The 15,221-nt window shown below is 51.9% G+C and overlaps 2 protein-coding genes and 3 non-coding genes across 5 annotated transcripts; 3 read left to right on the top strand and 2 right to left on the bottom strand.

Annotated features, from left to right (window-relative positions):
• Nucleotides 1-2,372: 2,372 nt before the first annotated feature.
• On the top strand, nt 2,373-4,665 carry MRPL58 (mitochondrial ribosomal protein L58). The gene is made up of 6 exons (XM_029960077.1): nt 2,373-2,537; nt 2,885-3,017; nt 3,139-3,198; nt 3,817-3,899; nt 3,996-4,165; nt 4,433-4,665. The coding sequence occupies exons 1-6, from the start codon at nt 2,373-2,375 to the stop codon at nt 4,515-4,517; spliced, it is 696 nt and encodes a 231-aa protein (XP_029815937.1). The 3' UTR covers nt 4,518-4,665.
• A 640-nt stretch (nt 4,666-5,305) lies between these two features.
• TRNAR-UCU lies at nt 5,306-5,378 on the top strand. The gene has a single exon. It is a non-coding gene; the product is annotated as a tRNA-Arg (tRNA).
• An 833-nt stretch (nt 5,379-6,211) lies between these two features.
• Nucleotides 6,212-6,284, bottom strand: TRNAR-CCU. Its single transcript has one exon. It is a non-coding gene; the product is annotated as a tRNA-Arg (tRNA).
• A 911-nt stretch (nt 6,285-7,195) lies between these two features.
• TRNAR-UCG lies at nt 7,196-7,268 on the bottom strand. The gene has a single exon. It is a non-coding gene; the product is annotated as a tRNA-Arg (tRNA).
• Nucleotides 7,269-10,865: 3,597 nt separating this feature from the next.
• LOC103760460 (5-hydroxytryptamine receptor 3A) lies at nt 10,866-14,795 on the top strand. Its single transcript, XM_008926974.2, has 9 exons — nt 10,866-10,911; nt 11,108-11,268; nt 11,752-11,796; nt 11,893-12,002; nt 12,615-12,781; nt 13,537-13,697; nt 13,841-14,051; nt 14,275-14,394; nt 14,551-14,795. Exons 1-9 carry the CDS (start codon nt 10,866-10,868, stop codon nt 14,793-14,795), a joined length of 1,266 nt encoding a protein of 421 aa, XP_008925222.2.
• The last annotated feature ends 426 nt before the right edge of the window (nt 14,796-15,221 follow it).

The following is a 15,221-nucleotide window of genomic DNA, read 5'->3' as shown; positions in this document are numbered from 1 at the left end:
AATATTAGTGGCCATATATACACATACTGATGACTGTGTGAGTCACAGTCACTTGATTTTTGTCTTAAGTGAGGCTTTCAGCGATCAAAGGAGGAAAAAATAATCAACTTCTGGCCTTTTGTGCCACCTTTGATCTAAACTTTTCCAATTGCTTTTAAAACATCAAGGAAAGCTACACAACTCCATTAAGAGGGGACAGGAGAGTATTAAGCAACCACACTGCCAGGGAAACCGGGGTAATAGAGAGCAGCAGCTACGTAACAGCACACCCCCATGGTTCATGACAGAAAGAAAAATGCTGCACACAGTTAAAATGGATGAGAAAAAGTGTGATAGAACAGGAAATAATTTCAGAAGTTGGCAAAATCAGTGACCCTACTCAGCTCACAGCAATAAGATCAATAAGGGCACAGCTTGTCAAGAAGTTGAAAGATGGCATCTAGACACGTGCAGTTCCATAAGATCTAGTCTGGCTTCTTACCACACCACCAGTTCGAATAACCCTTCTGAAACAAATAGGGAGGGGTCACTTGAAGCACAAATTCAAGGGGTTTATAGAGCTCAAACTCTCACAGGGAAGGAGATCTGATTCATCAGTATTCACTCTCTTACAGGAGTTGAGACCTTCTGGAAGGTCCCTCAAAGTCCTGATTTGCTCCTTCATTAACAGCTTGTGCCCTCACTCACACAAGGGGTGGCTGGCTCCTTGGACACATCAGCCCTTCCCTCAGGTTTCAGGGATGGCTCCTTTCAGCTCTTGCTCAGCAGTGACCACCAAACAGGGTGCATTGGCTTCCTCAGCCCCCATCAGTGCCAAAGCACTTCATTTCTTCAGCTGGAAAGCCAAAAGTTTGGCTCTCCTTGGCTCATGCCAAAGTCAGACCTTGTCATCCCAAGCCCTGCCTGCCGAGGAGAGCTGTTTCCAACCATCCAAGCAGAGATTATTCAGCTTTTTACCAAGGCTCTTTGGACCAACACAGTGTGGGAACAAAGCAAAACCAGATAAATGTCCTTTTAGACTGGTCTGGCTTCGCCTGTGAGACCTTCCAGCTCCTTTGCCAGCCCCTCTGTTCCCCACACACCCTTGGAGGGTATTCCTGCACAACCAGACATGTGTGACAACAGCTGGTAAATGAGTCATCCTGCTTGGTGTATTTTAGACAACCCTCTGGCTACAAATCACAAACATTTACCTGTTCCCTGTTAGAAATTAAGGTCACCAGATGGCACGGTTTGTCTCCAACAGCTCTGGGTTTTTTCCTTAAAGCATTTTGTTTTCAGTTGAGTTTGGAGGGGGGAAGCAGAGCAGCACCCCAGGACTCAGGGACTCAATTAAAACAAAGTGAGGAGCCCTCCCCCCCTGGCCCTGAGCTGCTCAGTTACGGTCAGGACAGACCAGCCATCCATGTTCAGGACCTGCTCCCTTCCCAAGGACCGAGTTCCCTGATTTTGCACTGATTATCTGGATGGGACTCAGCTCAGATCCTCAGTCACAGTCTCTATATCAGCTTCTGAACACCCATTTTGACTTCATCCGCGGGTTTCAACAAGAGATTGTCAGCTCCTGTCAAAACACCAGAGCAAATGACAGCCCATCCCTGCCTGTGCATTTTCCTGCTGCCAGGAATAGCAATCCCTGCCCCTCTGGAACGCACACCCTTCTTGTCAAGCCAGCCTGACAGCTCCAAGAGGAGTAAAAGCTGAAAGATTTCCACAGCTGCCTCACTGACCTGCATCCCACATCCACCTCAGCATCTCTTACAGACCCAGAATCAGCATTCAAAGAAATAATTGTGTATATATATGTGTGTGTGTGTGTTTATAGAACCTTTTAGCATTCTTGAGCAGATAAGAACACAAAAGCTGAAGGATCCCAGGTGCAAAAACTAGACAATACATAAAAAAGGCCGGATGTGTTTTCCAGCACTGGCCATCACTGCTCTGCTCACCAAGGACCAGGGAGGGTGCAGAGACCCCATAACCACCCCTGACCTCCCTCATCCCCTCAAGGTGCTCTACACACCCCATGTGCCCCACAGACGCCCCACATGCCCCTCTCTTGGCACCCCACAGACCCTACATCCCCCTCTCAGACCCCCTCATATCCCCCTCACGGTGCCCCATATACCACAAGACTTTTAAACCTCCCATTAATGCTCCAGCCACCCCGCAGCCCAGGACATCACACTCCCCCACGGATTACCGCAAAGCGATCCATCGCCAAATGTGTATCGTCCGTCACGCTCCGCCACCACGCCTATCTTTATCCCCGTTATCCCACCCTGGCGCTCCCGCCTGCCGGCCCCGCCCCGGAACGCGGCGCGGGCAGCCGTTTCGCGGGAACGCCTGGCCTGGACGCACCGGGGGCCAACATGGCGGCGCACGAACGCGCGTGCGGCCCTGTGCCGGCCGCAGCGGGCTGGCGCTTTCTGTCGCCGGTGCTCGCTGTGGGCCGGCATCGGCACCGAGTACCGGAGCTCGACAGCCTGGACAAGCTGTACCGCCGCGGCAGACAACAAGCGCCGCCCGCAGCCCCGGTAAGCGGGGCAGTGGGGAGAGAAGGGAGGGCGAGGGGCGGTGCCGTGGGGCGGGAGTCGAATGTGTGATTGACATTGGGCGGGCGGGGATCCAATTGAGTGTAATGTTCGGTGGGCGGGGTCGCGTAAGGGGCCGGGCTAATGGGGTGGGCGGGGCTTAGCACGAGGGGATCTATGCGGGTGGGCGGGGCACTGAGGGGGCGGGCTTAGCCTGGGTATGTGTAATGTGGGTGGGCGTGGTTTAGGCGAAGGGGTGGGGTTTAGTGCTCATAATCTGTATATGGGCATGTGGGCGGGGGCGTGGATTGGTAGAAGGCGGCGTGGTCTCTGTGGGTGGGCGGGGCCAGGCCGTGTCGAGGTGGGACCGCGCCCACCGGGACGGGCGGGATTCCCGGGACCCCCCGAATCCCCCGGGATCCCCCCGACACCGCCCCCGCCGTGTTTTCCAGGAGCAGCCGCCCACCCTCGACATCCCCATGGGTGAGTCTCCCCCCGACACACCCGGGCCTGGGCGCCCTTCCTGGGCACCGAGTCCGTGCGCGGAGCTGAACGCGGGATCGGCCCCATCCCGGCTCAGCACGCGGCTGCCCTTCCCTTCCAGCTCGCCTGACCGTGACCTACAGTCGGAGCAGTGGCCCCGGCGGGCAGAGCGTTAATAAAGGTGAGGAATGGCTTCTCTCACGTGGAAAAATCAGCAGCAGCATCCACTGTTTTTCTGTACTGTGTGGCAAAATATTGAGAACTCAGAGTTAAACAGCATCATCACTCATTTTTCATTATCATCACCCTGCATTTTAACACAGCTTCTGAGCCATCATGGGGCTCGAGACCACTGGCAGCACATTTGATTCCCCTAGAAACACTCTTACAGGGATCGTTCCTGCAACATGGAACACCCCCACCTCTATCCACTCTGTTTTCGTTGATCACTCCACTGTGCAATAAATTCTCAGTTTAACTCAAAAAAACTGAAATACTGCCTGTTCTGCCATTGCCATTAAAAATAAGGTGGCTAGTGACTGGCAATAGCAATTAATCCTGTGGTGCCTAGAAAGGCAAACAGCATGACAGGCACAAGTTTGTCTTGCAGAGTGGTGTGTAAATACATAGCAAGAAAAATACTCATCTTTCATTAATAAATACTGGAATAATAATTAATTCATTAATAATACTGGAATTATCCCATGCTCAAAGCCAGCAGTGAACAGTGTGAATTGTCTCATAAAACTTACAGAGGCAGGCTGTGACATGGAAATAAAGTACCTGTTTTTCCTCCCAGTGAATTCCAAGGCAGAAGTTCGGTTCCACCTGGAGTCGGCAGACTGGATTCCTGAGGCTGTGAGACAAAAAATGGCACTGATGGTACCGACCCTCCCCCTCCGGCCTCGGTTTAAACGTCTCAGGGAGAACAATCCTAAGGAGGTTTCAGTGATCACATGACATTTTCCCCTCCTTCAGCACAGGAATAAGATAAACCGGCATGGGGAGCTGATTGTGACCTCAGAAGAGAGTCGCTACCAAATGAGGAACCTGGCGATCTGTTTGGAAAAAATCCGAACCATGGTCACGGAGGCCACGGAGAAACCCAAGGTGGTGTCTAAGGAGACAACACAGCAACTCATAGAGAGGTATCTTCATTAAAATGGTCTTTGCTTGGATTCAGGCTGTCATGTTACACGATTTAGTTTGCAGCACCTCTAAACAATCTTCTTCATAGTCATTTGGATTTCCTTTTTTAAGAAAAATCACTGATCCATTAGATTTTAACTGCTTTCCAGGGTAATGTCCCCAGAACAGGGACTTTCTCCTACCTGTGGATGTTTGTTGGCTCATCAAATCTCAAAGCTGAATATTTAAATGTGTTCTTTGTACACTAAACGATCTTTTTGTTTTAGGGTGGAAAAAATGAACCGCGAGCGACTACGACAGAAAAGGATACACTCAAACATAAAACAGAGCAGGAAGGCGGATTTTGACTGAGAACAGCAGAGATCCAAGTCCTTGGCATTCCATCTTCCTAAATAAGTGGCACTGGCAGCTGTAGATGATGCTAAACTCATGAGCTATATTGAATAAAAATGGTCTAAAAGTGTAAATAAAAATATTTAACATCTTTTGAGCCCAGCGATACAGCTGAACATCCTGTCAATCATTTTTCAGAAAAATTATTTTTCACATTTGAGAGAAACTAAGAATTCTGATTTTTGTCAGCTACTCTTTTTTTTTTTCAAGTTCTTTGTGTCCTCCATGCAGCCTGTGCTCCATCAGAGCACCCTCTGCTGCTGAACACAAAGCCAGCAGTAGATTTTTAGGGAAAGAAGGGAAGAGTTAAAAGCAGTCTTAACTATGTGTCTAACTAGCATATAAAAGCATAGAATCATAAATCATTAAGGTTGGGAAAGACTTCTAGGATCATCGAGTCCAACTCTTAGAGTATTCACTGTTTCTTTCCTTGATTTTTATCTAACAAAAAGAAGTGCATGTCATTTTGTTAAGCTCAAACCACGGCAGGAATTTGGCACAAATCTCAGCACTAGAAGACAGAACCCACCTTGTGAGTGCAGGAGGCTTCTGGCCTTCAAGTTGGGACTCCAAAAACCTCCAGATGAGTCTTTGGATGAGCCTGTCAGGATTCAAGATTTGCTCATTAATGGACGCTGTTTAACGAGAATGAAGCTGGGGTGTGATGTGGGTTTCACCACTGCCAGATGGGTTTGCTTGGGGGGCTTAAAGAGACCAAAATTACCCTTTTTTTGAAGGGTGACAGGGCCCCGGTGGCCTAATGGATAAGGCACTGGCCTTCTAAGTCAGGGATTGTGGGTTCGAGTCCCACCTGGGGTGAGGAGAGATGGTTCTGTTTTAGGAAAACCCCAAATAAGAGAGGAATGTGCTCACTGTTGATCCCTGGGAGGGGTCAGGGCTCTGCTCTGCACCCTCGTGGCTCTGCTACAGTCCGTGCCCATCCCCCTTGGAAGGGGGGGCTTTGAGCTCTCCCCTGACACAGCATTTACATCTACAAAAAGAGGAGAGCTCATACACCCCAGATCCTCTCCAAAATGGGGTGCCAGGGGGATGCAGGATCACACCAATGTATCCTGACATCCTTCCCAGGAAACCCAACCCCAGGCTGGCTCTACTTCTCCACACCCTGCCCAGCACCAAGAGCAGATATCGTGTTTTCTCCCACCTAAAGCTTTTTTAACACGGAATCATGGAATCACTCGGGTTGGAAAACACCCCTAAGATTATCAAGTCCAGATGTATTCCTGGCAACAAAAGCCATTACACCAGCACCAACTGGCAGCTTAGCAGCAGCCTCAGCTGAGCCCTCCCCTCACCAGGAGACCTCACCGCCAGGATCACCCACTGCTCAGGTCTCTTCTTCTCAAGATCGTAGCGTAAGATTTGCAGAATTATAGTTAAAGAAAAAGCTTAAAGCCCTGGAACCAGCACGTGACACCGGGGGGTGGAGGGGCTGGGAATTTCAGGGATTAAAAGCGTATTGGAGGGTTGTCCCCGGTTTTACAGGAGGGAAAACGTCTCCTCTGTGCCGGGATGCCTGAGACAGAACAAGGGGAGCCACAGGGGGCCGCAGAAAGGGCCGCCGCCCATCAGGGATCTCCGCAGCACCGAACCCACCGCGCCGGGAAACCCCGGGGGGGGAAAAGAGTCACCACCCCAGATGGGACTCGAACCCACAATCCCTGGCTTAGGAGGCCAGTGCCTTATCCATTAGGCCACTGGGGCGCGCACGATTCGAATTTGTGCGTCCTCACTTAACTCTCTGATGGCCAGAGGGGAGCGCGGACGCTCCGCATGAAGATGGGGGGTCCCGCACAGTATTCCCAGAGCTCCCCGCTCTGAACGGCCCTCGGAGCAAAGCCCCGCTCCCCCGCCAGGCCACGCAGCCCCCTCCCCGCTCCATCTCCCCCTCGAACCGCCCACAAACGCCATCGCGGGGTGCGGGGAGGGATGGAGATCCCCGCGCAGCCCCGCGACGCCCGCCCGGCTCACCCCCCGCCGGAGGGGCCGCTGCCCGAGGCCGGTTTTTAGTGCAATAAAGCCCCGAATTTAGTGCAGTGATTCCCCCGGGAACGGGGCCTTCCCGAAGCCGTTCCGGTTCGCTCCGGACCCCGCGGGGAGCGCGGCTGTGCCGCGGCCTCGGTGGCCGAGCGGAAAAGGCGCCGGACCCCGAATGGAGGGGTCACAGGTTCGATCTCTGCCCGCGGTGTGACAGCACCGGCTGCCCCCGCTCAGCGCAGCAGCGCCTCGCAGACGGGGGCGTGTGGGGACAACCCAACAACCCACCAACGCCATTAACAGAGAGAGGGAGCTCTGCCCCTCCCTCCGCCAGTAACTCACCGAACCTGCAGTACGGAAAAGCACGAAACTGCTTCGCCCCTTCATTTTCCCAGGAACCGGCCCCAGCTGAGTCTCAGAGACCCCCCGCCCGGCAGCAGTTCCAAGTATTGCCTCGCCTTTGGGCAGGAACGGCTCCGGACACGGATTTGCGAGGCAGATTTCCTCCCTAAATCTGCCCCCTGCATGGGCACGTTCCCTCCACTTTGCCCCGCTGATCCCTCCCGGGGGTTCTCACCCCTCTGGGAGCCACCGCCGGGGGAAATTAAACGCCTGAGATGTCTCTCGTGGCTTTAAAACAACCACGAAGGGACTCGAACCCTCAATCTTCTGATCCGAAGTCAGACGCCTTATCCATTAGGCCACGTGGTCCCCCGTAGAGGTGCAACAGGGCAGTGTCACAAACCGGGGGGTCCCCGGGTGCCCCCGGGTGCCCCTGCGTGTCACCTGGACCCACCCCTGTGTCACCCGTGCTCATCCCTGTGTCACCTGTACCCATCCTGTGTCACCTGTACCCACCCCTGTGTCACCTGGACCCACCCTGTGTCACCTGTACCCACCCCTGTGTCACCCGTGCTCATCCCTGTGTCACTCGTGCTCATCCCTGACACCCCCTGTGCATCCCCCACACTCCATCCCTTCTGGGAGTGTGGCTGTTCCTCGCAGCCCAACACTGGCAATAGGGCTCTCCCCCCAAGGGCCTCCCTGTGCCAGAGGGTCAGTGTAAATGTGACAGTCACAGTGTCACTGAGCAGCCAGTGACGGCTCCATTACAGTATAATAGTGTAACACCACGGACCTCATTCACCTCCTGTTTCTTATCAACGACACCCCCTCCCTTCTCCTCCCACTGCATCTCCTCTTCCCAAAACCCGTGTTTCTCATCTAATCCCCAAAAAGTTTCCCAAACCCCACCACAGGGCAGAAAGATATTTTTAATCAGCAGTCCAGCGCCCAGGGCTTTGGCAGGCTTGCTGCTTTCCAGGCAGCAGAGCCCTTTCTTCCCACACCTAAGAGAGAAAAACTACTTAGAAAGAAACTTCGCTCTATGTTTTCCTCATGTGATATCACCCTGACCACAGCTGGCTTTTAAAATCCATTAACTCCGTAGGAAAAGACCCTCCAAGCAGCTTTTTAATGCCACAAATCTGAGAGGGCATTATCCCGAAGGCACTTACGGGGAGGCCTTTGGTCCCAGGGCAGCACAGCCAAACACTGTGACCCCGATGACCAGTGCTCCATGGAGATGTTGTTTCTGGTAGAGTAAAACTTCCCATCCAAGCTTGTCCTGCTCCGGGAACAGGTTTGGGAAACACCTGCAAGGTGGTCATGCCCCAGCATAGATGGGCTTCTTGTTGGGACTTGGATGCAGCCGATGATATAGGGAGCACCTGGAGGGGGTAAAAGTACATCTGAAATTCCCTGCTCAGCCCTGACTCAACATAGACCCAGCTCTGCCCAGACAAAGATAATTAAACAGCTGTAATTGCTCTGCTTTGGCACCTTCTGGGACACCTTGAAGGATGTCCATGCCTCACCCAGAACCGTCCTTTCACTAATATCCCACCAAAAATCAGCCTTTCGTTAACACCCCTCCAAAAATCAGCCTTTTTATTAACACCTCTCCAAAAATCAGCCTTTCATCCACAGGTCCCAAGGCAAAGCTGGTTGTTATTCCCTCGGTCACAGCCTCACTTGAGCACTGGGCACGTGGGACCGTAAAACCAGCCCGGGGCAGTTTGTAGCTGCTCCTCATTGTTTCTCCTTCCCAGGGTATCTAAATTAGGGACCACTGACCTGGAGCAGACAACTCACCTGTCAGCATCACGTGCAGCAGCTGTTGGCACAGGGAGAGAGCCTGGAGCTGCCAGGGGGATCTTGCTGCCCCAAAACACGCCATGGACCACCCCGACCTCCCTCTCTGGTGCCGTGCTCAGACTCAGTTGTTCCTCAGCACTTCTGGATTCTCCCGGTGCATCAACCTCCTTAGCTGGCATCTCCCACCGGGCTGGGGAAAGTCTTCCCACCAAGCAGCCAGAGCCAGTGCCCCGCGGGCAGGGGCAGGAGCAGAGGAGGAGGATGGAGGACGAGGAGAGGAGGAGGCCTGGCGCGCTGAAACGGGGAGAAAGAGCGCAGAAATGGAGTTGGCAGCAGCAAAAGGGGCAGGCTCACCCCAGATGGGACTCGAACTCCAAAATCCCTGGCTTAGGATGCCAGCTGCACTTATACCATTGAGGCCACTGGGCATGCGGCAGGGCGCGCGCCCCCCCCGCAGGGAACGGCCCCAGACCCGCGCCCGGCCCCGGTTACCACCCGCGGATCTGCGGGATGGGGGGACACCTGGCCACCCCAGGGCCGGGCGGGCGAGCCTGGGTTCGCCTTTCCCCTTCACCCGCGGAGGGAGAGAGACGCCAGGAGGAGAAGCGGGAAAAGATAGTTTAAAAGTAGGGAAAGGGGGAAAAAAGTACCGACCACGAAGGGACTCGAACCCTCAATCTGCTGATCCGAAGTCAGACGCCTTATCATTTTGCCACGCGGTCGGCTGACGCTGCAGCCCCCAGTGATGCTGCCAAGCCCGCATCCCCCCCGGCCCCTCCCGGGTTACCCGGAGCCCTCGGGCACAGCAGGCTGGGAAGGGGGGCTGGGGGGGACAACGGGGGTACGGAGGACACGGGGGGGCTGGGGGGACCACGGGAGTACAGGAGGGACACAGGGGCTGGGGGACACGGGGGTACAGTAGGACACAGAAGGCTGTGGTGGGACAAGGGTTCGGAGGGACACGGGGGGCATGTGAGGGACACGGGGGTCCAATTAGGGGACACATGGGTCCATGGGACACGGGGGGCCGTGGAGGGGACACAAGGGGAGATGCAAGGGGACACGAAGGGATGGCAGGGGACACGAGGGGATGGCAGGGGACATGGCTGGGGAAGGACCATCCACTGCCACAGGGAAATCTGCTGCCAGGTGGGAATCAAGTGTGGGACTTGCAGGCAGCAATTTCTGTGCTTGGACCAGTCATAGAATCTCAGAATCACGCAATAGGGACCCACGCTTGGAAGGGACCCACGCTTGGAAGGGACCCACGACGATCATCGAGTCCTTGTGCCCCTTATGTCTGATTCAAACCCCGTCTCAGAGCCCACACACTTCCCACCTTCTACCTCTGACACGGAGGCCACAGTAATAAGGTGCCATCCATGACTTCCCAGCAGGACAGGACTTTTCAAGCACACAAAGACTGGAGTCACTCTCTCACAAAGGAACCATCACTTCGAGTACCTGGAGACATCGCTGGAATGACAGCAGAAAAAGAAGGCAGAGATGGAGAGCAGGGTGGCTGAGGGAAAGACAGAAAAAAAACCAAAATCTCTGAGACTTTCATCTAACAGTGAGGACTTGGAGAAGACGGTCAGGAGCACAGGAGATCAGCAAGGAGGCAGAACCAGAAAATCCATGGGTGCATGAAAGGCTCAGTGCTTTGGGAAATGAGGACATGGTGTGGGGTGCTATGGAGCAGGACCGGGATCAAAGGAAAGCAGCCTCTCCTCCTCCCCAGCACTCCTCATGTCACACAAGCACTAATTCTTCTTCCACTTCAGTGGACTCTCAGCAGACTCTCAGCCCTATAAATGAGACAAAATTTGCTTCTGAGTAGCTCTGGCTCCCTGCCTTTTCTTTGTGGGAATGGGCCCTTTCTTCTCCTCTCCCTCAAATTGTTGGATTTTTTTTTTTAATGACCTTATTTTTCCTTTACCACAACCAAAGGCTGCTCCCAAGAGCCAGCTGAGTGCAGTGAGCCATTAGCAAATCCTTGCTTCCAAAACATAAATTGTCTAGTTTCTATTTACAAAAATCCATCCATCATTAATAAATATCAAATCAACTTCCACATAATAAATGACGTGTTCTGGACCCGTTCATAAGACACACGGTACCATTCGCCTCCTTATTGGGGAGCAGGAGACAATGCAGCGAGTTCTGGTAGCCATCCTCACCTTTTCTCTTGGGACAGGTAAGTGCAAGAGGGGTGGAAAAGCTCTGAGGAATTCTGTGCTCCTCTAGGGATTTTTTTGGAGAAGGGATTTTTGTGTGTTAATGATGTTTCTCACATCCACAGCTCCACACCCTTTCTCTTTTGGTGCCTCTCTCTCTCACAGTTTGAGATCCTGCCTGAGATATCTGTGTTTCAAGTGGAATTGTCTTTCTAGCAGGGACTGCTCCAAAGTACCTCTGCACCTACTATGACATTGTTGACTACCTGAACGTCTCCTCTCATGACAAGCTGCACACCTACATACTGCCCAAGGCAAACCTGAAGGAGCCTGTGGAAGTGAAGTTGGATTTCATGCTGATGGCTATTCTCTCTGTGGTAAGGACCCAAAATTACTCTTTATAACAGAAAACTGGGCAATTGCTAGACTGGGGGTTGAGTCTTCTGCCAGCAAGGCCATGGGGATGAGAATCAGCCCCTTCCTCTTCTTCAGCTTTCTGCTGTTTGAAAGCGCTTTTGGAAGATGTGGAGTATTTTCTCCCACTCCTTCCAGGAAAAAGTTGTGAGGCACATGCAGACAAGCAGCCTACTTTGTAGCAGGCTCCAAAAACACCCTGTGGCATTCCTGAATGGAGCAATGCACTTGCAGGGCACCACCATGGAAATGTTAGCAATAATCTATTATTTTTTCCAAACCTTTGGACTGTTTGCTGCTACTCTTCAGCTGTAGGGCCAAAACCCCCGAGCTCTCCTCCCAAGCCGAGTTCCTGCAATCTGTGCTGTCCACTGCAGGAGCCACAGGGAAAGGCTTCTGGATACACCTGAGAAAATCAGCCAAATATCCTCCCTTTGTTTCTCCAGGTGGAAAAGCTCCAAACAGTCAGCTTTTACTTCGTCTTGAACCTGGTAGGTGCCTTGAGAGCGTTTCTCTCCGGTGATGCCCTTCATGACACCTGGTGCTGAGCCCAGCACCCATTTTTCTCCTGCAACTTCTTCCCTCAGGAGTGGAAAAACCCTTTTGCAACCTGGAACCCGCAGGATTTCTGTAACATTTCCCAAGTCATTCTTCCCCTGGACACATATTGGTCTCCCCCCATCTTCATCTTAGAGCGGTAGGTTCCCTTTTCATTTTTATCCACTGGCTTATTGTAGGAAATGGGATAAACTCATATGGCTAAAAGTTGTTCCCATGAGCTCTCTATAACCAAGAACCTCGTAGTTTAGATTAATGGTGACCACAGTTTATACGAAGCACTTTGTGGCTCTGTAATGTTGTGAGATCTCCAGAAATGCCCTTTCTTGGCTGTAGCTAAAGCTGAGGCAACAGCAGAGGCTGGGAGTGCTGTGGAATAAAGTGACCCTTAGCAGTGTGCGGACAGATACAGGACAGAGCTCGAGGGTCTGAGAGAGGGATGGGCACCACAAACAGTTCTCCAGAGGAGGGAAAGAGAGAGAGGCAATGAGCCCCTGCCCCAGGTGAGAATGGAAGCAGAGGGCAGAGAGGCAGGAGTTGCTTAGGAGGTGCAGAGTTACAACAAACCTTAGTCCCAAGGCACTCACCAGCCCTTTTTCCAGCCCTGGCTTCCTCTCTCCTCGCTGCTGCGTCCCGTGGCTGGGTGATGGCACAGAACCCCCCGAGAGGGTGTTCACAGCCAGGGTTGGGTGGGACTGAGGCACAGGCAGCATCTCAGAACTCAGTTGCTCTCCCCTTCTGTTTCCTGCAGAGTGGACGGACAAAACTCAGACATGAATTACATGGTCCTCATGCACAACGGCAGCTTCAACTCCACCCGGCCCTTCCAGGTCACCCTGACGTGCAGTTTGATAATCCTCAAGTTCCCCTTTGACACCCAGACGTGCAACTTGAGTATAGCTTCATTTCTCTACCCAGGTACAGCTACAGGCTCAGTTTTACCACCTCTGGGGTGAATTTGCAGAGGGAGGAATAGATGAGATGGACCCCAGTAACTCCTGGGTTCCTGAGCAGCACCAGACTCTCACATTGCAGGGCTGAGGTCATGCAAGACCAGGGAAAATGAGTTAAAACACTGCCATTCTGTTCTGGCACATTTCCAAGCAACATCTCTGGAAGAATCTGGATGTTCTGTGGCAAGTCCCTCCCAGGACTGATCTCTACAAACCAAGAGACCAGGAGCCTTCCTGCAAAACTGCTACTTGTTCACATACAATTTTGCAGGATTGATCTTTAAACCCACCTGAAAGCCATGGAAATGAGAGAAAATTAATCATAGAATTGGTAAGGTTGGAAAAGAGCTCTAGGCTCATTGAATCCAACTATTAAAAGGACAGTTTCAGTAATCCAAACTGCAGTCAGAGTTATCCCAACAGGAAGGGTTGAAATATAAGCAGAGGTGACATAAAACCCACCAGGTCCCATCCAAAAAAAGACAACAGTCCTGACTTACCAGGGATTTCCCCCCAGATTCACATTCCCGGCCAAGACTCTTTCCCAGAGTCTTTTTTAATTTCTCCCTGATGGGCTAAGAAACCTCAGCAATGCAAGAAACATTTCCCTTCCCCATCTGCACCCACCCTCTGTTGGGTGGGACAGGGAAAGGAATAACTGACCTCTAACAAATACTGAAATTCTGCAACTTCTCTCCTCCTCTGCTCCTGTCCAAGCAGTAAGAGACCTTGTCATGAAGACAAGACGGACAGCATCTGAGAGCATGAAAGAGAGCCAGAGTTTCTTCCTAACTGATGGAGAATGGAAGTTCACCAATCTGAGCATCAGTGAACGCACGGAAACCCTGGATGACGAAGGATTTTCTGTGATCACCTACATGGTATGGCAGCATTTTTGTATTACATTGCACTGATTTCCCACAAAAAAAAAGAAAAAGACAATTTTTTACATTAGGGAACCAGCATTTGCCAACACACTAAGTTACCTCCTGCTCACCTAAATTTTGCCCATCTTCTTCAACAGATTTCCATGGAGAGACGACCCACTCTGTACGTTCTGAACCTGATCCTCCCAACGTGTGCCCTGTACCTGCTGGACATGGCTGTGTTGTTTGGACCCAGCTCTCTCGAGGAGAAAATCAACTTCCAGATCGCCATCATCCTTGGCAGCTCCATGCTGGCTGTGATCCTCAACAACAGCCTCCCAACTTCCTCCAACAAACCACCTGTAATAGGTACCCATCTTTATCAAATCAAAACTGGTCTTTACACAGGTACTTGCCCTAAGGAAGGGCGTTTATAGACACATTTATGAACACTGCAGTCATAGACAGCTAAGAGTTTATCAACTTCTGGAGTTACTTTCCCCATTCCTCACCGGGCAACTGAAGCAGACAGGATTATGTAAGAAAATGCCAATTATCCAGGGCTTTCTCTTGTTTTCCTGCTGTTCTGCAGTGCTGTTCTTCCTGGGCACCTTCCTGCTCATGATCATGGCTGTGTTAGACACCTTCTTCCTGCTGTACCAGCAGCGCAAATCCCGGCCCTTGGACAAGGTTCTCAGAAGATTCCAGCGACGTAAAACAACCCAGAACCTCTTTAACAAAGCAGGTTTGGTGCATTTCACTGCAGGTTTGTTTGAGCCAGGGTGGGTTTGCTCAGGGCAAGCAGTGCCCCAGCTGTGGTGGCCCCACCAGCCCCCCCTGTGCTGACACTGCTCTTTGCTCCCTGCAGACGTGGGTGCCGAGCTGGCCAAGACACCCCTGCGCAACCAGCCCGTGACACACCTGGCCAAGGAAGGTCTCCAGCATCTGAGCCCTCCCAAGAAGGCCCAGGGAGGAGGGCAACCTGCCAAGGGCCATTGGCGACCACAGGAGCAGAACTCATTTATGCCAGTTCTGGAGAAGGTCCTTCTCTACAGCCACTTCTTCCTGTCCCTGTTTTTTTTTACTCTTATTTCTGTAAAATGGAGCAGCTAAAGGCCAGCTCTGCACAGTGCTAGTTCAGTTGTTCCCCACTGTATCACTTCTGACCCCTCTGCTGTAGTTTGTTCTTGCTTGAATCACAGAGCTGCAGTTGTTTCGGATGCCTAAATAAAATTAAAATCCAAATCCACAAGGTCTAAGATCTGCATTTGTAGTGCTTTATACTCTGGTTCAGAAAAACTACAGATGTCCCTACTGTGGGCTAGGAAGGTATTTGAACAAAACAACTGTGAAATCTGGGGTAACACCTTCACTCTACCCATCTATAACTCTTACCTCACACATGACCAACAGGAAAAGCAGTTGATTCCCTGCTCTTTGAGATACTTACATTTTGGGGAAAGGTATTCAAGAATTCCACCTCAGATAATTAAATAAAACAATGTAAGTCTGAAGTGTTTGTACTATTGTTTCTGTGAG

Source organism: Manacus vitellinus, unplaced genomic scaffold (genome assembly GCF_001715985.3).
Source record: "Manacus vitellinus isolate BGI_N305 unplaced genomic scaffold, ASM171598v3 scaffold_24_pilon, whole genome shotgun sequence".
Taxonomy (NCBI): Eukaryota; Metazoa; Chordata; class Aves; order Passeriformes; family Pipridae; genus Manacus; species Manacus vitellinus.
This window is presented reverse-complemented; position numbering and strand designations above follow the sequence as displayed.

Bases quoted from the DNA above. Each gene is read 5' to 3' on its own strand.
- MRPL58 (XM_029960077.1), top strand. From the start codon at position 2,373: ATGGCGGCGCACGAACGCGCGTGCGGCCCTGTGCCGGCCGCAGCGGGC. The intron at 3,900-3,995 runs GTACCGACCCTC...CCCCTCCTTCAG, and splicing joins GACAAAAAATGGCACTGATG to CACAGGAATAAGATAAACCG. The intron at 4,166-4,432 runs GTATCTTCATTA...TTTTTGTTTTAG, and splicing joins ACACAGCAACTCATAGAGAG to GGTGGAAAAAATGAACCGCG.
- LOC103760460 (XM_008926974.2), top strand. From the start codon at position 10,866: ATGCAGCGAGTTCTGGTAGCCATCCTCACCTTTTCTCTTGGGACAG. The intron at 11,797-11,892 runs GTAGGTGCCTTG...TTCTTCCCTCAG, and splicing joins TTTACTTCGTCTTGAACCTG to GAGTGGAAAAACCCTTTTGC. The intron at 14,052-14,274 runs GTACCCATCTTT...GCTGTTCTGCAG, and splicing joins CAACAAACCACCTGTAATAG to TGCTGTTCTTCCTGGGCACC.